The sequence below is a fragment of the Schistocerca nitens genome, chromosome 11 (genome assembly GCF_023898315.1).
Source record: "Schistocerca nitens isolate TAMUIC-IGC-003100 chromosome 11, iqSchNite1.1, whole genome shotgun sequence".
NCBI classification, from domain to species: Eukaryota; Metazoa; Arthropoda; class Insecta; order Orthoptera; family Acrididae; genus Schistocerca; species Schistocerca nitens.
The window spans coordinates 76,798,452-76,813,342 of record NC_064624.1 but is presented as its reverse complement, the minus strand read 5'-3'; the positions used below and the strand labels follow the sequence as shown (position 1 = coordinate 76,813,342).

Genomic DNA, 14,891 nt, shown 5'->3' with positions numbered 1-14,891 from the left:
CTCCAAGTAGCTGAACATAACCATTCCCAGGCAATTATTGGTTTACTTGAACCAGAGGACTCAGTCCACTCCATGTAAACACAGCCCACACTAGTATGGAGCCGCCAACAGCTTGCACAATGCCTTGTTGACAACTTGAATCCATGGCAACGTGGGGTCTGTGACACACTCGAACCATATCATCAGCTCTTACCAACTGGAATCGGGTCTCGTCTGACCAGGCCTAGGTTTTCCAGTCGTCTAGGGTCCAACCGATGTGGTCACGAGCCCAGGAGATGCGCTGCTGGCGATGTCGTGACGTTAGAGAAGTCAGACGAGTGGGTCGTCTGCTGCCACAGCTTATTAACGCGAAATTTCGCCGCACTGTCATAATGGATGCGTTCGTCGTACATCCAATATTGATTTCTGCTTCTGCTGTTATTTCATACAGTGTTGTTTGTATGTTAGCACTGAAAACTCTACGTAAAAGCTGCTGCTTTCGGTCATTAAGTGAAGGCCAGTTACTGTGCCATTCGTGGTGAGAAGTAATGCTTGAAATTTGGTATTCTCGGCAGACTCTTGGCACAGTGGATCGCGGAATACTGAATTCCCCAACGATTTCCGAAATGGAATGTCCCATGCGTCTAGATCCAGCTACCATTCCGCGCTCACCATCTGTTAATTTCCGTTGTGTCACCAAATTCACTTCGGAAAACTTTTCGTATGAATCACCTGAGTACAAATGATAGTCCAACCAGTGCCCTTTGTGTATGGAATGCTTCCGCCATTCGGGTATGTGCATATAGCTACCCTATGTCTGATGTCACCACAGGGTAAACCTGAATTGCTGTAAAAAGACAAGACGTTGTTTAATGCTGTTACAAAAAATGTCGAAAAGTTCTTGACCGATTTAGTTCAAATTTGTACACGATACTATAATAAGCATCTTGAGAGACATAGGCCACATACAATATTTTGAGTAAATGTAATAGACAGATATAAGATATAACAGGTAAAAGTTAGCAAGAGTTTCGAAGAGCTTTTGACCGATTTACTTCAAATTTTTATACGAAGCTCTAATAAGTATTCAGACGGTCATGGTAGGCTGCATGTTTTTCTACATGTAATATACAGATGTACGATGCATACAGCGGGCAACGGCCTTGCCGCAGTGGATACATCAGTTCCCGTGAGATCACCAAAGTTAAGCTTTGTTGGGCGTGGCCGGCATTTGGATGGGTGACCATCGAGCCGCCATCCGCTGTTGCCATTTTTCGGGGTGCACTCAGCCTCGTGATGCCAACTGAGGAGCTACTCGACCGAATAGTAGCGGCTTCGGTCAAAGAAAACCATTATAACGACCGGGAGAGCGGTGTGCTGACCGCACGCCCCTCCTACCCGCATCCTCCTGTAAGAATGACACGGCGGTCGGATGGTCCCCGTAGGCCACTCGTGGCCTGAAGACTGAGTGAGTACGATATATACAGTCGCAACATAGTTTGTAAAATTTTCGAAAAGTTCTTAACCAATTTATTTCAAACTTTTAGCCAATACTCTAATGAAGGTTTGGACGGACATAGGCTACGTATGTTTTTAGAGAACAATGAACAGATTTTCTGTTAAAACTGACTGTAAAAAAAGTGCTGTGCTGCTAAAATATGCCATTTCGTTTTCTTTCAGATAGTCGGTGTTAACTATTGTCGGAGGGTATTTAAACCATTTGACAAATTGTTTCTCAAACAAGAACTGCATCTACACCAAGGTAGTTTTTGTTTCTTTCCTCACGATAGGCTTTAGGAGAAAACAGCAAAGTTATGTTTATGGCTTATCGACTTACGGTTAAAATACTACTACGGAATATGAATCGTCCGGAACTTTGCAATCCTACCCGTTCGCCGATGAAAACTATGCTCAAATACTTTCACAGTATCTGCTGTCGTCACATATCCAGCAGCTGGAAAGGTGTGTCTCATAATGCGTATTCGAGTGGTACCAAGCGGTTTATCTATTAATTTCAAGCGATTTCAGTGGCCAATCAAGGTTTCGTTTACAGTACAAGCAAACAAATCTGACGAAAAGAGATAAGGGGGGAAGAGGAGCTGGACTGAGAGGGGGAGGAAATGGACAGACACGGAGGGGGCAAAGGGTATTAGAACGCTCATCCGAATCCGGCACATATTTAGCGTTTGCGATCCATTGCCTGATTCAGTCGTATTTAACATCAACAACAACCTTTATATTCAAATGGTTCAAATGGCTCTGAGCACTATGGGACTTAACTCCTGAGGTCATCAGTCCCCTAGAACTTAGAACTACTTAAACCTAACTAACCTAAGGACATCACACACACCCATGCCCGAGGCAGGATTCGAACCTGCGACCGTAGCGATCGCGCGGTTCCAGACTGTAGCGCCTATAACCGCTCGGCCACCCCGGACGGTCTTTATATTCAGCTCCAGCTATTAAATGCTCAATTTCTACCGCCTATCGTTGGTTTGGGACACCACATGGATGTTTTACGGTTATTTGTCACTGTGGAACGTACTGACATGAACTACATTAGCAGTCGTCAGTCACACTGTTGCCCATTAAAATTCCAACGCACAGTGTGCAACAAATATATTAACATAAAGTATACTACGTTCTAGGATGTGCAGACGATTAACATTTCAGTGCGACCGAAAAAGCAGGTATCAGTAACGCTATCTTCGTTACGAATTATACAGAGGCCAAGCTGAGACTCCTGCGCATGAGTGAGGATACCAATGGGGTACCTGTGAAGCGTCTCTGTCACTATTGAAAACGCTGTAAAAGTTCAATTATTTGTTAACCATTTGTACAGTCGCCTTGTTCCACACAGGCCTTGTAGCCGATGTCTCATTCAGCTGCGTGTTGGATTGCTGTTCATGGCTTCCGAGCCAGCTCTGCTGGAGTTTGCTCCATCCCACTCCGAATCCTATGTTGATCCTTGATGACGCTTCCGCGATGTGGTGTTGTCTGAAGTCGTGTGGCCGGTCGATCTCCTCCCTACCGGCCGAAATGGTTTCAGCACTCGGAACGGCATGCTGGACCCCACGAGGCCCAGTTGCCGGTTTCCACGCTGAAATTCGGTGCTGGTGTGGTGTTGTCGGAAGGCAGTCAGCTTCTCCATCAGCAATTGGTAGGGGGCAAACAGTATGACGTTCATCAGGTGAAGATCGTCATCAGAAGTATATCATAGGCCGGTTCGTAGACTGTTCTGGGGTATGTAGATTTCCTACAGTATAGTAATCACGGAATCGAGTGCTATTACTGTCAACGCCATCGATCCCAATGATCAATTCCTAGAGAGATGGAGAGCTGGAGTATTCAAGGGAGCTAAAGTGAGGCTATGACGCAATGCTCAGTTCGTAGTGACTGCATATGTCCTTCTGATTCTGCTGTATTTACCTAACAGGCTCTTAACAACTCTGATCTGGTTCTCATGAAATATGTTCAATTTCTTGCCACCATCTCTTACAAGCTAACTGATATGCTTGTTATGTTTCCATTGGTTTTCTGTCCCTTGCTCTTTTCTGCCGAGATCGTGTTCGCCCTCTGTCTCGGTGCGGTGTTATAACATGCTGAAGCCCGTTCCACTTGCGACATACCACTTATTTTCTGATTCTGTCTCTACCTCTGGCGTGGACACACTTTGCTTGTAGCAAGGCGAATGAGTTTTAGTAAAATTTTCAAATTTTCAACCTCTTACTATTCTGTGGTGTAACAGAATGTAAGAAAATTAACAAAGTGGGTTTCACATTTTTTTTCCAGTTTACTAGCTTTTGGACCGTGCACATTTACACATCGCAACAGCATAATATCAATTACGACGATACTAATGTAGGGAGAACACAACACCCTGTCCCCGAGTGGAGGAAATCTGCGAGCTACCGGGAATCGAACATGGGCACCTCGCTTAGAAATCCACTTCACTGACCACACAGCTACCGAGATGGACAGGCTTCTCATTGAGATACCACATACGAATGTGTCTGTTTGTTAGACATTCGTGCTCTACGTCTTGTAAGTAGGAAAAACGTACCAGCAGGTGTAGGAATTCTTCAGGTACAGGACTGTGGTCACGATCCCACAACTGTCACATGACTGTGAAATCAATGCATTCACCACCGCTATGCATATCTGTACAACACCACACGACTAGCGCCTGAGAGGGGAGACATATTTTTCTCTGCACTGTACGACGTTTCACAGCCACGTGTCAAGCTGCGAGTGAGGAAATGGCGTTGTATGGAGCAAGACGAGTACCCACATGGAAGCCGCGTGGTCTAACGCGCTGCTTCCCGAGCGCAAAGGCGTGCCGGTCTCGGACACGAATCCACCCGGAAGATTAGCGTGGAGGTCCGGTGTGCCGGCCAGCCTGTGGATGGTTTTTAAGGCGGTTGTCCATCATCCTCGGTGAATGCGGGCTGGTTCCCCTTATTGTGCCTCAGTTACACTGTGTCGGCGATTGCTCCACAAACACTGTCTCCACATACCCTACACCATAATTATTATACCATGCAAACATTTGGGGTTACACTCGTCTGGTATGGGACGTTCCTAAGGGAGGGGGGGGGGTATCCACTGGGAATCGAACGGCACAATAACCCTGGATTCGGTATGGGGTGGTCGTGTGGTGCCTTTTTTTGCCTGTGAGGATGGTTGAAAGGCGAAGTCTACAAAGAAAAAGTAACAAGAGCCTATTTGATCGTTCCGATTGTGAGTAGTGCAGCCCACATAAAAGGACGCAAAGACGAATGTTCAAATGTGTGTGAATTCCTAACGGACCAAACTCCTGAGGTCATCGAGCCCTGTACTTGCACACTACGTAAACTGATTAATGCTAAGAACGACAAACACACCCATGCCGCGAAATCCGTGACATGGCGCCTCAAACCGCGCAGCCACTCCGCGCAGTGTGACAAAGACCTCATATGAGATACGCGTGATGTTATCAAGAGAAGTCAAAATGCATTGGTGTTGGCGGTGGAATCTTTGAAAATCAACTGTGAACGTCGGCATTGCCCTTGCTTTAAGTTTTTTTGAGTTACATACCAACAACTGCATCTCTGTACTCAATAAAAATTAGACACATGTTATATGACTTTTTTTGCAATTCCTCTATACTATCACCTCGTGAAATATTTAAAATACCTCCTGAAACACCCTGCATAATTTTATTATGGATACCCACATATTCATGGGATTACTAATTAAAAATAAAATAACTTTTTTCATAAAGCAATAATGTTTGACTATTTATTAATTAACTCTTGAATTTGATGATAAATGTAAAATTCAAATAAGAGTAAAGGAAGCTGCTATCACTGTAAATTCAAGCATCTGTTCTATGTTTACTACACGAGAGTGTTACGGACTAAGTTACTTGCTTTTACATAACTAAAAGTCTTTTACTGTTGCAGACCAGAGCGACTTGCCTTACATGATCTCTCGTTCCCTTGTTGCAGCTCAATACCGATGTACGTCTGCATGGCCATTGGGGTCATTGTCCTGGTGGCTGTCAACTACATAATCATAGTCGACGGTTCTAAGGTCAGTAGCTGCACAGTTCATTAGTATACCGGCTGATGAAAAAGTGTCAGATTCCGTGTTCTGCTGCACACACTCCTCTGCATTAATCCTGCATCGACATTTGTACGACGAGCCAAATTATGGTGTGTGGCGGAGGGTACTTTTCGTAGCAGTATTATTTTCTCCCCTCCAATGGAATGGGGTATGTGCAACTGAATTTCCAGACTAAAAGCTACTACCGCAGAACTATTATACTGAAGTAGATCTACGGGAGTTGCCGTCGGAACATGTGTAGAAATAAGAGTTGTGTAAGACTCAACATCGTAACACCCATTTTATTCCGTGAACAGTTCAAGATCTCTATGCCAGTTTTCACAAAATACGAAAGCCACGACAGTTGTTGAACCAAAACTATTTTATGGTTTACGACCGGTTTCGGAATAGTGTAATTCCGTCTTCAGCCATACACTGAAACTATGGGAATGAGGTCCTAACTGAGCATTAAATTTCAAACGCACGTCAAATGTATCTATATTCTATTTAATTGCTTACTTTTAGACAACCATTTCACGAAACGATTCACCTTTTTTGCAGAGTGTTTTTTTTGTTATTTTTAAGTCTTGTTCAGCTAGCATGAATTGTTTGCACAGCGTCCTTTGTCCGCGAAATGTCTTGAATTTAGTAGTTCATACGAAAAAAACCTGTCTAACTGTTAAATACGGCAGCAATGTTACATTTTATGCGCAAAACAGCTTGGCCTCGAAGATATGAATTTTGTGATATATCATTTACTACTTAGCGCCAGCTCTTTGCACAATATTTTAGTTTCGTCTCAAATCACTAATTATGAGTCTTTGGGAAGTTTCAAGCAGTTAAATGTATTTTTTGCTGAAACTAGACGTCATGCTGGTCAATTTGATGCGCCATTTGTCATTAGGCTATGAAAATCGAACAAGACTCCATTGTGTAATTCGTAGGGAGGTTTGTTTTCGCTCCGCCAAAACATTTAAAAAATGAAAAATGACAGATTCTTATTAATTATGACATGATTTCGCATTCATTCCTATTGTGTTCCTAATAAGGCGTCAAGAGCAAATGCAAAGAAAAACAATATATCGGCGACGTATGGCAGGACTACGTACGAGCTCACTAGTGTCTACAACTACACCTATATACATACTCCACGAGTCACAGTACGTGCGTGGCGGAAGGTGCCCTGCACCACTGTTACGTCATTTGCTTTGCTGTTCCGCTCGCAAACAAAACGAGGGAAAAACGATTATCTATAGGACTCCGTATGCGCCCTAATTTCTCATCATGGTCCTCACGCGTAATTTTTGTTGATGGCAGTAGAATCGTTCTACAGTCACCTTCAAATACCTGTTCTCTAAATTTTCTCAGTAATGCTCCACGAAAAGAACGTCGCATTCCCTCCAGGGATCCCCATTTGTGTTCGCAAAGCATCTCCTAACACTTGCGTGTTTTTCGAACCTACCGGTACCAAATCTAGCAGCTCGCGTCTGATTTGCTTCGACGTCTTCCTTTAATCTGACCTGGTACATATCCCAAATGCTCCAGCAGTACTCACGAATAGGTCGCACTAGCGTCCAATATGAGGTCTCCTTTACAGGCGAATCACTCTTTCACAAAATCCTCCCAATAAACCGAAGCTGCCTAATTATCTTCCCTACTGCAATCTTCACACTCTGCAACGCTAAGTCCAGATATTTAAAAGGCGTGATTGTATCAAGCAGGACACTGCTAGTGCTATATCCGAAAATTGTTTTTGTTTTTGTTGTTGTCTTCAGCCTGAAGACTGGTTTGATGCAGCTCTCCATGCTACTCTACGCTGTGAAAGCTTCTTCATCTCTGAGTAACTACTGCAACCTACATCCTTCTGAATCAGTTTACTGTACTCATCTCTTGATTTCCCTCTACGGTTTTTACCCCCACACTTCCTCAAGCATAAAACTGTCGTCCGCTTGATGTCTCAGAAAGTATCGTATAACCTATCCCCTTTTCTAGTCAAATTATGCAAAAAAGATTCTTTTCTCCTGAATTCTATTCAGTACCTCCTTATTAGGTGCACGATCTGCTCATCTAATCTACATCATTCTTCTACAGCACCACGTTTTAAAAGCTTCTATTCTCTTCTTATCTAAACTGTTTATCGTCTCTGTTTCACTTCCATACATGACCACACTCCACACTATTACCTTCAGAAAATTTCTAATACGTGAATCCACATCCGATTTTAACAAATTTCTCTTCTTCAGAAACGCATTTCTTGCCATTGCCAATCTCCGTTTTATATCCTCTCTACTTCAGCTTTCATCAGTTATTTTGCTGTCCAAATACCAAAAATCATCCACAGGTTTCTCGTTTCGTAATCTAATTCTCTCAGCATCACCTGATTTAGTTCGACAACATTCCATTACCATTGTCTTGCTTTTGTTGATGTTCATCTTATATCCTCCCTCCAAGACACTGTCCATTCCGTTCAACTACTCTTCCTAGTCCTTTGCTGTCTCTGACAGAATTACAGTGTCATCGCCACATCTCAGAGCATTGTTCCTCCTCCCCGAACTTTAATTCCCATTACAGCTCTCTCAATGTACAGATTGAACAACATGGGAGATACCGTGCAAACCTGTTTCAGTTCCTTCTCAACCACTACTTCCCTATTATGTTCGTCTTCTTTTATAATTGCCGTTTGGTTTGTGTACAAGTTGTAAATAGCGTTTTGCTGCCAGTATTTTACCCGTGCTACCTCCAGAATTTCAAATGAAGTATTCCAATCAACATTTCCAAAGCATTTTCTAAGTCTAAAAACGCTATAGACATGCCTTTATTTATCGAATCTTCAAAGAGAAGTCATAGGGTCAGTATTGCCTCGCGTCTTCTTACATTTCTCCAAAATCGAAATTGATTTTTCCAGACGTCGGCTTCTACCAGTTTTTCCATTCTTCCGTAAAGGATTCTTGTTAGTATTTTGCAAATGTGACTTTTTAAATTGATAGTTTGGTAATATTCACACTTGTCAGCACCTGCTTTCTTTGTAATTGGAATTATTGCAATCTTCTTGAAGTCTGAGGGTATTTCACCTGTTTCATACATCTTACCCACCAGGTCGAAGAGTTTTGTCATCGCTGGTTCTCCCAAGGCTATCGGTAGTTCTGACAGAATGTCGTCTGCTCTTAGGGCCTTGTTTTTACTTAGGTATTTCAGTGCTCTGTCAAATTCTTCTCGCATATTATATCTCCAATGTCATCTTCATTTACGTCCTCTTCCATTACTATAATATTGCCTTCAAGCTTATCTCCCTTGTATACATCCCCTACTTACTCCTTACACCTTTGAACTTTCGCTTCTTTGCTAGGACTGGTTTTCCACCTAAGCTCTTGATATTCATACAGACGATTCTCCATTCTCCAAAATCCCCTTTAATTTTCCTGTCGGCGGTATTCATCTTCCCCCTAGTTAAAGATGCTTCTAAATCATTACAGTTGTCCTCTAGCCACTCCTGCTTAGCAATTTACGACTTCCTGTCAATCTCATTTTTAGACGTTTTTATTCCCTTTAGCCTGCTTCATTTGCTACATGTTTATATTTTCTCCTTTCAACAGTTAGACTCAGTATGCCCTGTGTTATCAAGGATTTCTACTTCCTTGTCGTTTTACTTATTTGATCGTTTGCTGTCTTCATATTTCATGTCTGAAGGCTACCCATTCGTCTTCTGCTGCATTCCTTTTCAACTGTTCTAAGCAATCGTTGGCCAGTACTCCCTTCCCCCACCCTCCAACTCCCGAAACTGTAAACAACCTTTCGTTCAACGTATGAAATCTCAGCTCTTTAATTGCCTACTTTTCTGCATTGCTTCAGTGTTAATATACAGTTCGTAACCAATAATTTATCGTCAGAGTTCTCATCTGCCCTTGGAAATGCTTTACAATTTATATTCTGGTTCCGAAACCTCTGTCTTATCATTATATAATCGATCTGAAAACTTCCACTGTCTCCAGGTCCCTTCCACGTTTACAGCCTACTTTTCTTAATAGAATGTCACCTACCCTCTCACTTGAGTTTCTAAAGCATCTCCGTAACGCTTAGGTATTGTTCGAACATACTGGTAACAAATCTAGCAGCCCGCCTCTGAATTTCGTCGATGTATTCCTATCATCCTCATGTGCCGACTATATCACTACGTTAAAACTCATTTTAATCTTGATAAACTGCCATTTAGAAAGAGTAACCGATCTAACAAGTGTGCCAGATACTTGTTGTGTTGTATAGAAATTGCTGACCACATCGCCGTATTCTGCCTGTATATATATCTCTGTATTTGTATACTTATGCCTATACCAATTTCTTTGGCGCTTCAGTGTAAGTCATACAATTAGGCACTGCAAGTCCAGTTTATTCCCTGAGATAGGAAAAGATAAAATTTCGATGTAGCATATATGCTACATAGAGACTGAGGCTACACAAGTTTTGTCGTAATTCACCTTGTACCCTTCTATCACTCTCCTTCGACTCCTTCCTGTGCATAACACCAGCATCAGCAAACAATCATAGATGGGTGCCGACCCGCTTACTTCTCCGTGTTTTGTTGCAGTCCGCTCCGGGCCCCATCCGGAGGCTGTCAGAGAAGGTGTTCCAGGACCGTGCGGCGGCACAGCTGCTGGCGGCCGTCTCGCTGGCCGCTACCACGCTGGTGGCGCTCTCCCCCCTGGTAAGTCGCCCCCTACCACGCTGGTGACGCTCTGCCCCCCTGGTAAGTCGCCCCCCACCACGCTGGTGGCGCTTCCGCCCCCCCTGGTAAGTTGCCCCTACCACGCTGGTGGCGCTCTCCCCCCCCCCTGGTAAGTCGCCCCTACCACTCTGGTGGCGCTCTCCCCCCTGGTAAGTCGCCCCTACCACTCTGGTGGCGCTCTCCCCCATGGTAAGTCGCCCCCTACCACGCTGGTGACGCTCTGCCCCCCTGGTAAGTCGCCCCCCACCACGCTGGTGGCGCTTCCGCCCCCCCTGGTAAGTTGCCCCTACCACGCTGGTGGCGCTCTCCCCCCCCCCCTGGTAAGTCGCCCCTACCACTCTGGTGGCGCTCTCCCCCCTGGTAAGTCGCCCCTACCACTCTGGTGGCGCTCTCCCCCCTGGTAAGTCGCCCCCTACCACGCTGGTGACGCTCTGCCCCCCTGGTAAGTCGCCCCCCACCACGCTGGTGGCGCTTCCGCCCCCCCTGGTAAGTTGCCCCTACCACGCTGGTGGCGCTCTCCCCCCCCCCCCTGGTAAGTCGCCCCTACCACTCTGGTGGCGCTCTCCCCCCTGGTAAGTCGCCCCTACCACTCTGGTGGCGCTCTCCCCCATGGTAAGTCGCCCCTACCACACTGGTGGCGCTCTCCTCTCTGCTAAGTCGCTCCTCCCACACTGGTGGCGTCCCCCCCCCCCAAGGTAAGTCGCCCCTACCACGTTGGTTGTCCCCCCCCCCTGGTAAGTCGCTCCCACCATGGCAGCGAGCACATCGCCAAGCACCTGCGAGCTATTCATGGCGTTGCACTGCTACTACCAGATGCTTCACTCTGTCAAACAATGTCTTCAGCTACAAACACTAATAATAAGAAATTCTCCTGATTTTAATAATGAACTCTGCACCAGTTACTTTTTTGCAGCTTAGCACAATGTGTTTCTAGAATTTCTTCTCATTTTCAAGTGCATTTGTGTATTTGTTTACATGAATATGTTTGGTGATGATTGCATGTGTGATTTTCATTATTTAAATGATAATGATATATTTGTAGGATTTCCCAAAACGTCTAATATGACGAACGAAATTAAGAAAAGAATTGTGAATTTTAATATTTTCCATCGTTCGTTATTTGCTTCTGCAAGGTGTTTAAAAAATATTTTTACAAACTTATTGGACAGGTTCGTTTAAGAAAAACAAGGAAACAGTCCAAATAAATATATGTCACAAAATACTTCGTTTCTGAGTTACTTGGTATGAAACAGAATAGTATGGGGTAGAACTTAGAAAAAGTTATATTCAAAATCACTCACATAGCCTCAGGAAAATTCATGTCATGCCGGACATGGAGGCAGAAGCAGGATGCAAGCCATAACGTCACAAGTGGATCAGGTCGACGACTCTGCCTGCCGAGTAAGGAATAGTATTCAGCAGAAAACAGGATGGGAAACCAAAGGAAATGAGCCAAGCATATTCATTAGCTTGTAAGGCATGTTGGGCGAATTGTGTCTGTTCCACGAGAGTACATAATGAGGGACTAACAAAGCAGTTAACATCTTGTTAAGGGAATGTAGCAGAATAAGGACACAGTTGGTCATTATAAACCTAGGTTTGAATCATAGCCCCACACTAACTCGCTTTATATACACCAGCTCTCTGGATCTTGTGATGAGTTGATCTGGGATCAACTGCATTCACAGTAATAGCACTCGATTCCATCATTACAATACTGCAGTGGTGAATCTAAGTCCTAGATGCTCCAGTACAATCTATGAACTAGCTGAAGATGTATTTGGGAGGGCCTTCATCGGATGACTTCGTACTGCTCGCTGCCTACCGTCTAGTGACGGAGAAACTGACTGTCCTTTGGCAGCGCCATATCGCAGGGAGCTGCCAGTACTGGACTTGAACGTGGAAGCCAGCGACAGAGCACCGTGGGTTCCACGTTCCTGTTCGACAATCAAGCGCCCTTGGGTGTGGAACCCTACCAGGGGCAGGAAGGAGATCAACCGACCACACGACTACTTTCACCAGGTATTTTGCGGATGAGTCATCAAGGGTCATTGTAGAAATCGCAGTGGAACAGAGTACACTCCAACACCGGTACGAGAACCACTTTGTACTGGCTCCCACCGCGCCAGTTGGGTCGCTGTCATCACATACTGGGCGTGCAGACGCTGAGGTGCCTCGATGGACGTCGGCTATCATCCAACATGCAGCTCAATTAGCAACAGCTGAGGCTGCTGCAGAAGAACTATGACTTGTAAACATTGAGAATAACTAATTCAATTCTAATAATGTTCCACTGGCTTCGTCGATGCTTAACACATTTCCAATAGCTATCCTGATTTCACACAGAGGTGTCTCCTCTTGGCCCTTGGAGTGTTGATGGAAGTTGATATTCAGTGGCTTTCCAGGTTCAAGCCAACACCTTCACGTGCACATGCACTCGTTTGACTCTCTGTATCCTAGGATGCAATCTCCGACAATTGTTCACATCCATCATTCCTCTCCCTTCATTGCACCCATTGTGTACATGTAGTACAGGTGTGCATTAACTGGAATTGCTCCATTTAAGCACAGCAGGGAATTCATTTTGTGAGCGACCAGACACGGTTTTACACCGGACACATGAATGATAATAGATTCAATGGTGGACGGCTGCATTTGCCGAGAGAGTGACCACAGCACCACATACTATGGATCTAGGAAGACCATACCTTACTCGTGCACCAGATCAGGAAGAGCATGTTTCATGGCCTGTTGAGGAAGAGTTGGCTATCAGCTCAAGACAAGTGACCCTGGCATCTGGTACGTCGCCAACTTCAGCATAAAGCACAGTTTACAAGCAAGTTGTGTATCCATATCCTCTTCATCGTGTGCAGGGTGTTATGGCTGGGCTGCCGATCACTCACCGCAGCAGAACTATTGTGCTTCATTTTTTGCACAAGCTGCCAATATGTACACTCTTTGACATAAAACTTGACCGGCGGCCGGCCGCTTCAGAGGCTAAGTCCGCGCCGATCGCGACATGGGACAAAAAAACTGGCCAACTCGCTAATTCTCTAAGTCCGGTTATCTGCACAATCTGGCAACACTGTAGACTGCGGCACTTCCTGGAGGAAAACTTGTCCCATGATAGAGAAACTCTAGGCTGATTACGCCTGTGGTCTAGCGGTGGCGTGCGTTGTTTCTGTTCATAATGTCAGTGGATCGAGAGCAGCTGGCATATAATATTTTTATAGCCTCTTCTGTCTGAATGCTGAAGACGTGAATGTAATGGTAGCGCAGATTCAATCTATTTCGCTTTGTGACACACCGATATCAAAATTTTATCCAGTAACGATTTTGCGGCAGATTTCCTGCAGACTGTCCTCCTCTGGACGCCGTATGCGGCAAAGCTCCGGGATCCATTTGCTGGCTACTGGCAGCGGCCGTGGCGACAGCAGCGGCGCTGCACTCCCCCGTTCTTTATCGAAAGCGCCTGCTACCGCTCATCGCTTTTGATGATTTAAAACGCTTTATTATTAAATGTTGCTCCACAGAAAATTTCTACAATTTCCATTCACGCTCAAAAGCAACGGAGACAGACGCCCTGATTAGTAGGCGGGTATTATATTACATTAATCGGCAAGAGCTGAGTACGGCCCGAAATTAATTTTATAGACTGGGACGAAATTAAACCACCTCACTACATTCGATGAATTTATAAATGCTTCATACCTCGTTTCTTTTCCTTTCAAACTCAATTATTTGTGCAACTTTTGGTCAATGTTTGGATGTTTTCGTCAAGCCAGAGTGAGCGTCTGTGGTGTAAAGTGTATTACAGTTCTTGTTTCATTCCTTATGGTAAGTCTATGCGATAAACTGTGTGAATACCTTGCAATGCATGCTCTGTAGCAGTGCAGGAACACTGCACATTTGGAGTTCCATGTATGGGTTCATGAGGTATTTATTGTTGATCGGAAGTGATAGTTAAGGTCATCAGATTTAAACCAGAAAAATTTGTCGTTTTGAAGGTTTCAGACAACGGAAAGGAATTGCTAACGCCGGTGTTAGAAAACGTCTACAGTTAAATGCTATTGCAAAAATTTAGAAGAAGGGAACTATATTAATGAACATGTGCACTTCATAAACAACCTTCTGACATGTTAGACCTATATGACGAACAAAGCTCAAATTTATATCGTTGACAGTCGGTTTGAATCTTTTCAGGGTCTATTTTACAGTGAAGCACCTTGGAATTTGCAAAGCAGAAATCCATGATATTTACTTAATTTACTAAGTCGAAATCGGACGAAGATTGATGTTTAAAGGCATTCTTCAGATTTCGCATAAGAAATTTTTACTAGCAGTTTGCAACTCCATTAATTAAAATGGAAAATAAAAGGTTGTAGCCAGCGGCTTCTACCGTGATTCGAACTGCTATGTCTTATAGTACAAGCACTGCAACGCACAAGGGAACCTCTGAGCTAACGACACACTGGCGGCCAGAGGCGGAATATAGTCACTGCGATGTTGCCTGAGCCTCAAAACGCAACCTTAAACACACGAACAGAGGAGGTGGAGATTACTGTTTTAACGTCCCGTCGACAACGATGTCATTAGAGACGGAGCA

At 44.4% G+C, this 14,891-nt stretch overlaps 1 protein-coding gene across 1 annotated transcript in view; it reads left to right on the top strand.

Annotated features, from left to right (window-relative positions):
- The window catches only part of LOC126213071 (adenylate cyclase type 5-like), a 779,221-nt gene that overhangs the window by 508,333 nt on the left and 255,997 nt on the right, over positions 1-14,891 (top strand). Inside the window, exons 10-11 of the mRNA XM_049940658.1 lie at positions 5,469-5,553; positions 10,148-10,264. Coding sequence (XP_049796615.1) covers positions 5,469-5,553; positions 10,148-10,264 — 202 coding nt within the window. The remainder of the gene's footprint in view (positions 1-5,468; positions 5,554-10,147; positions 10,265-14,891) is intronic.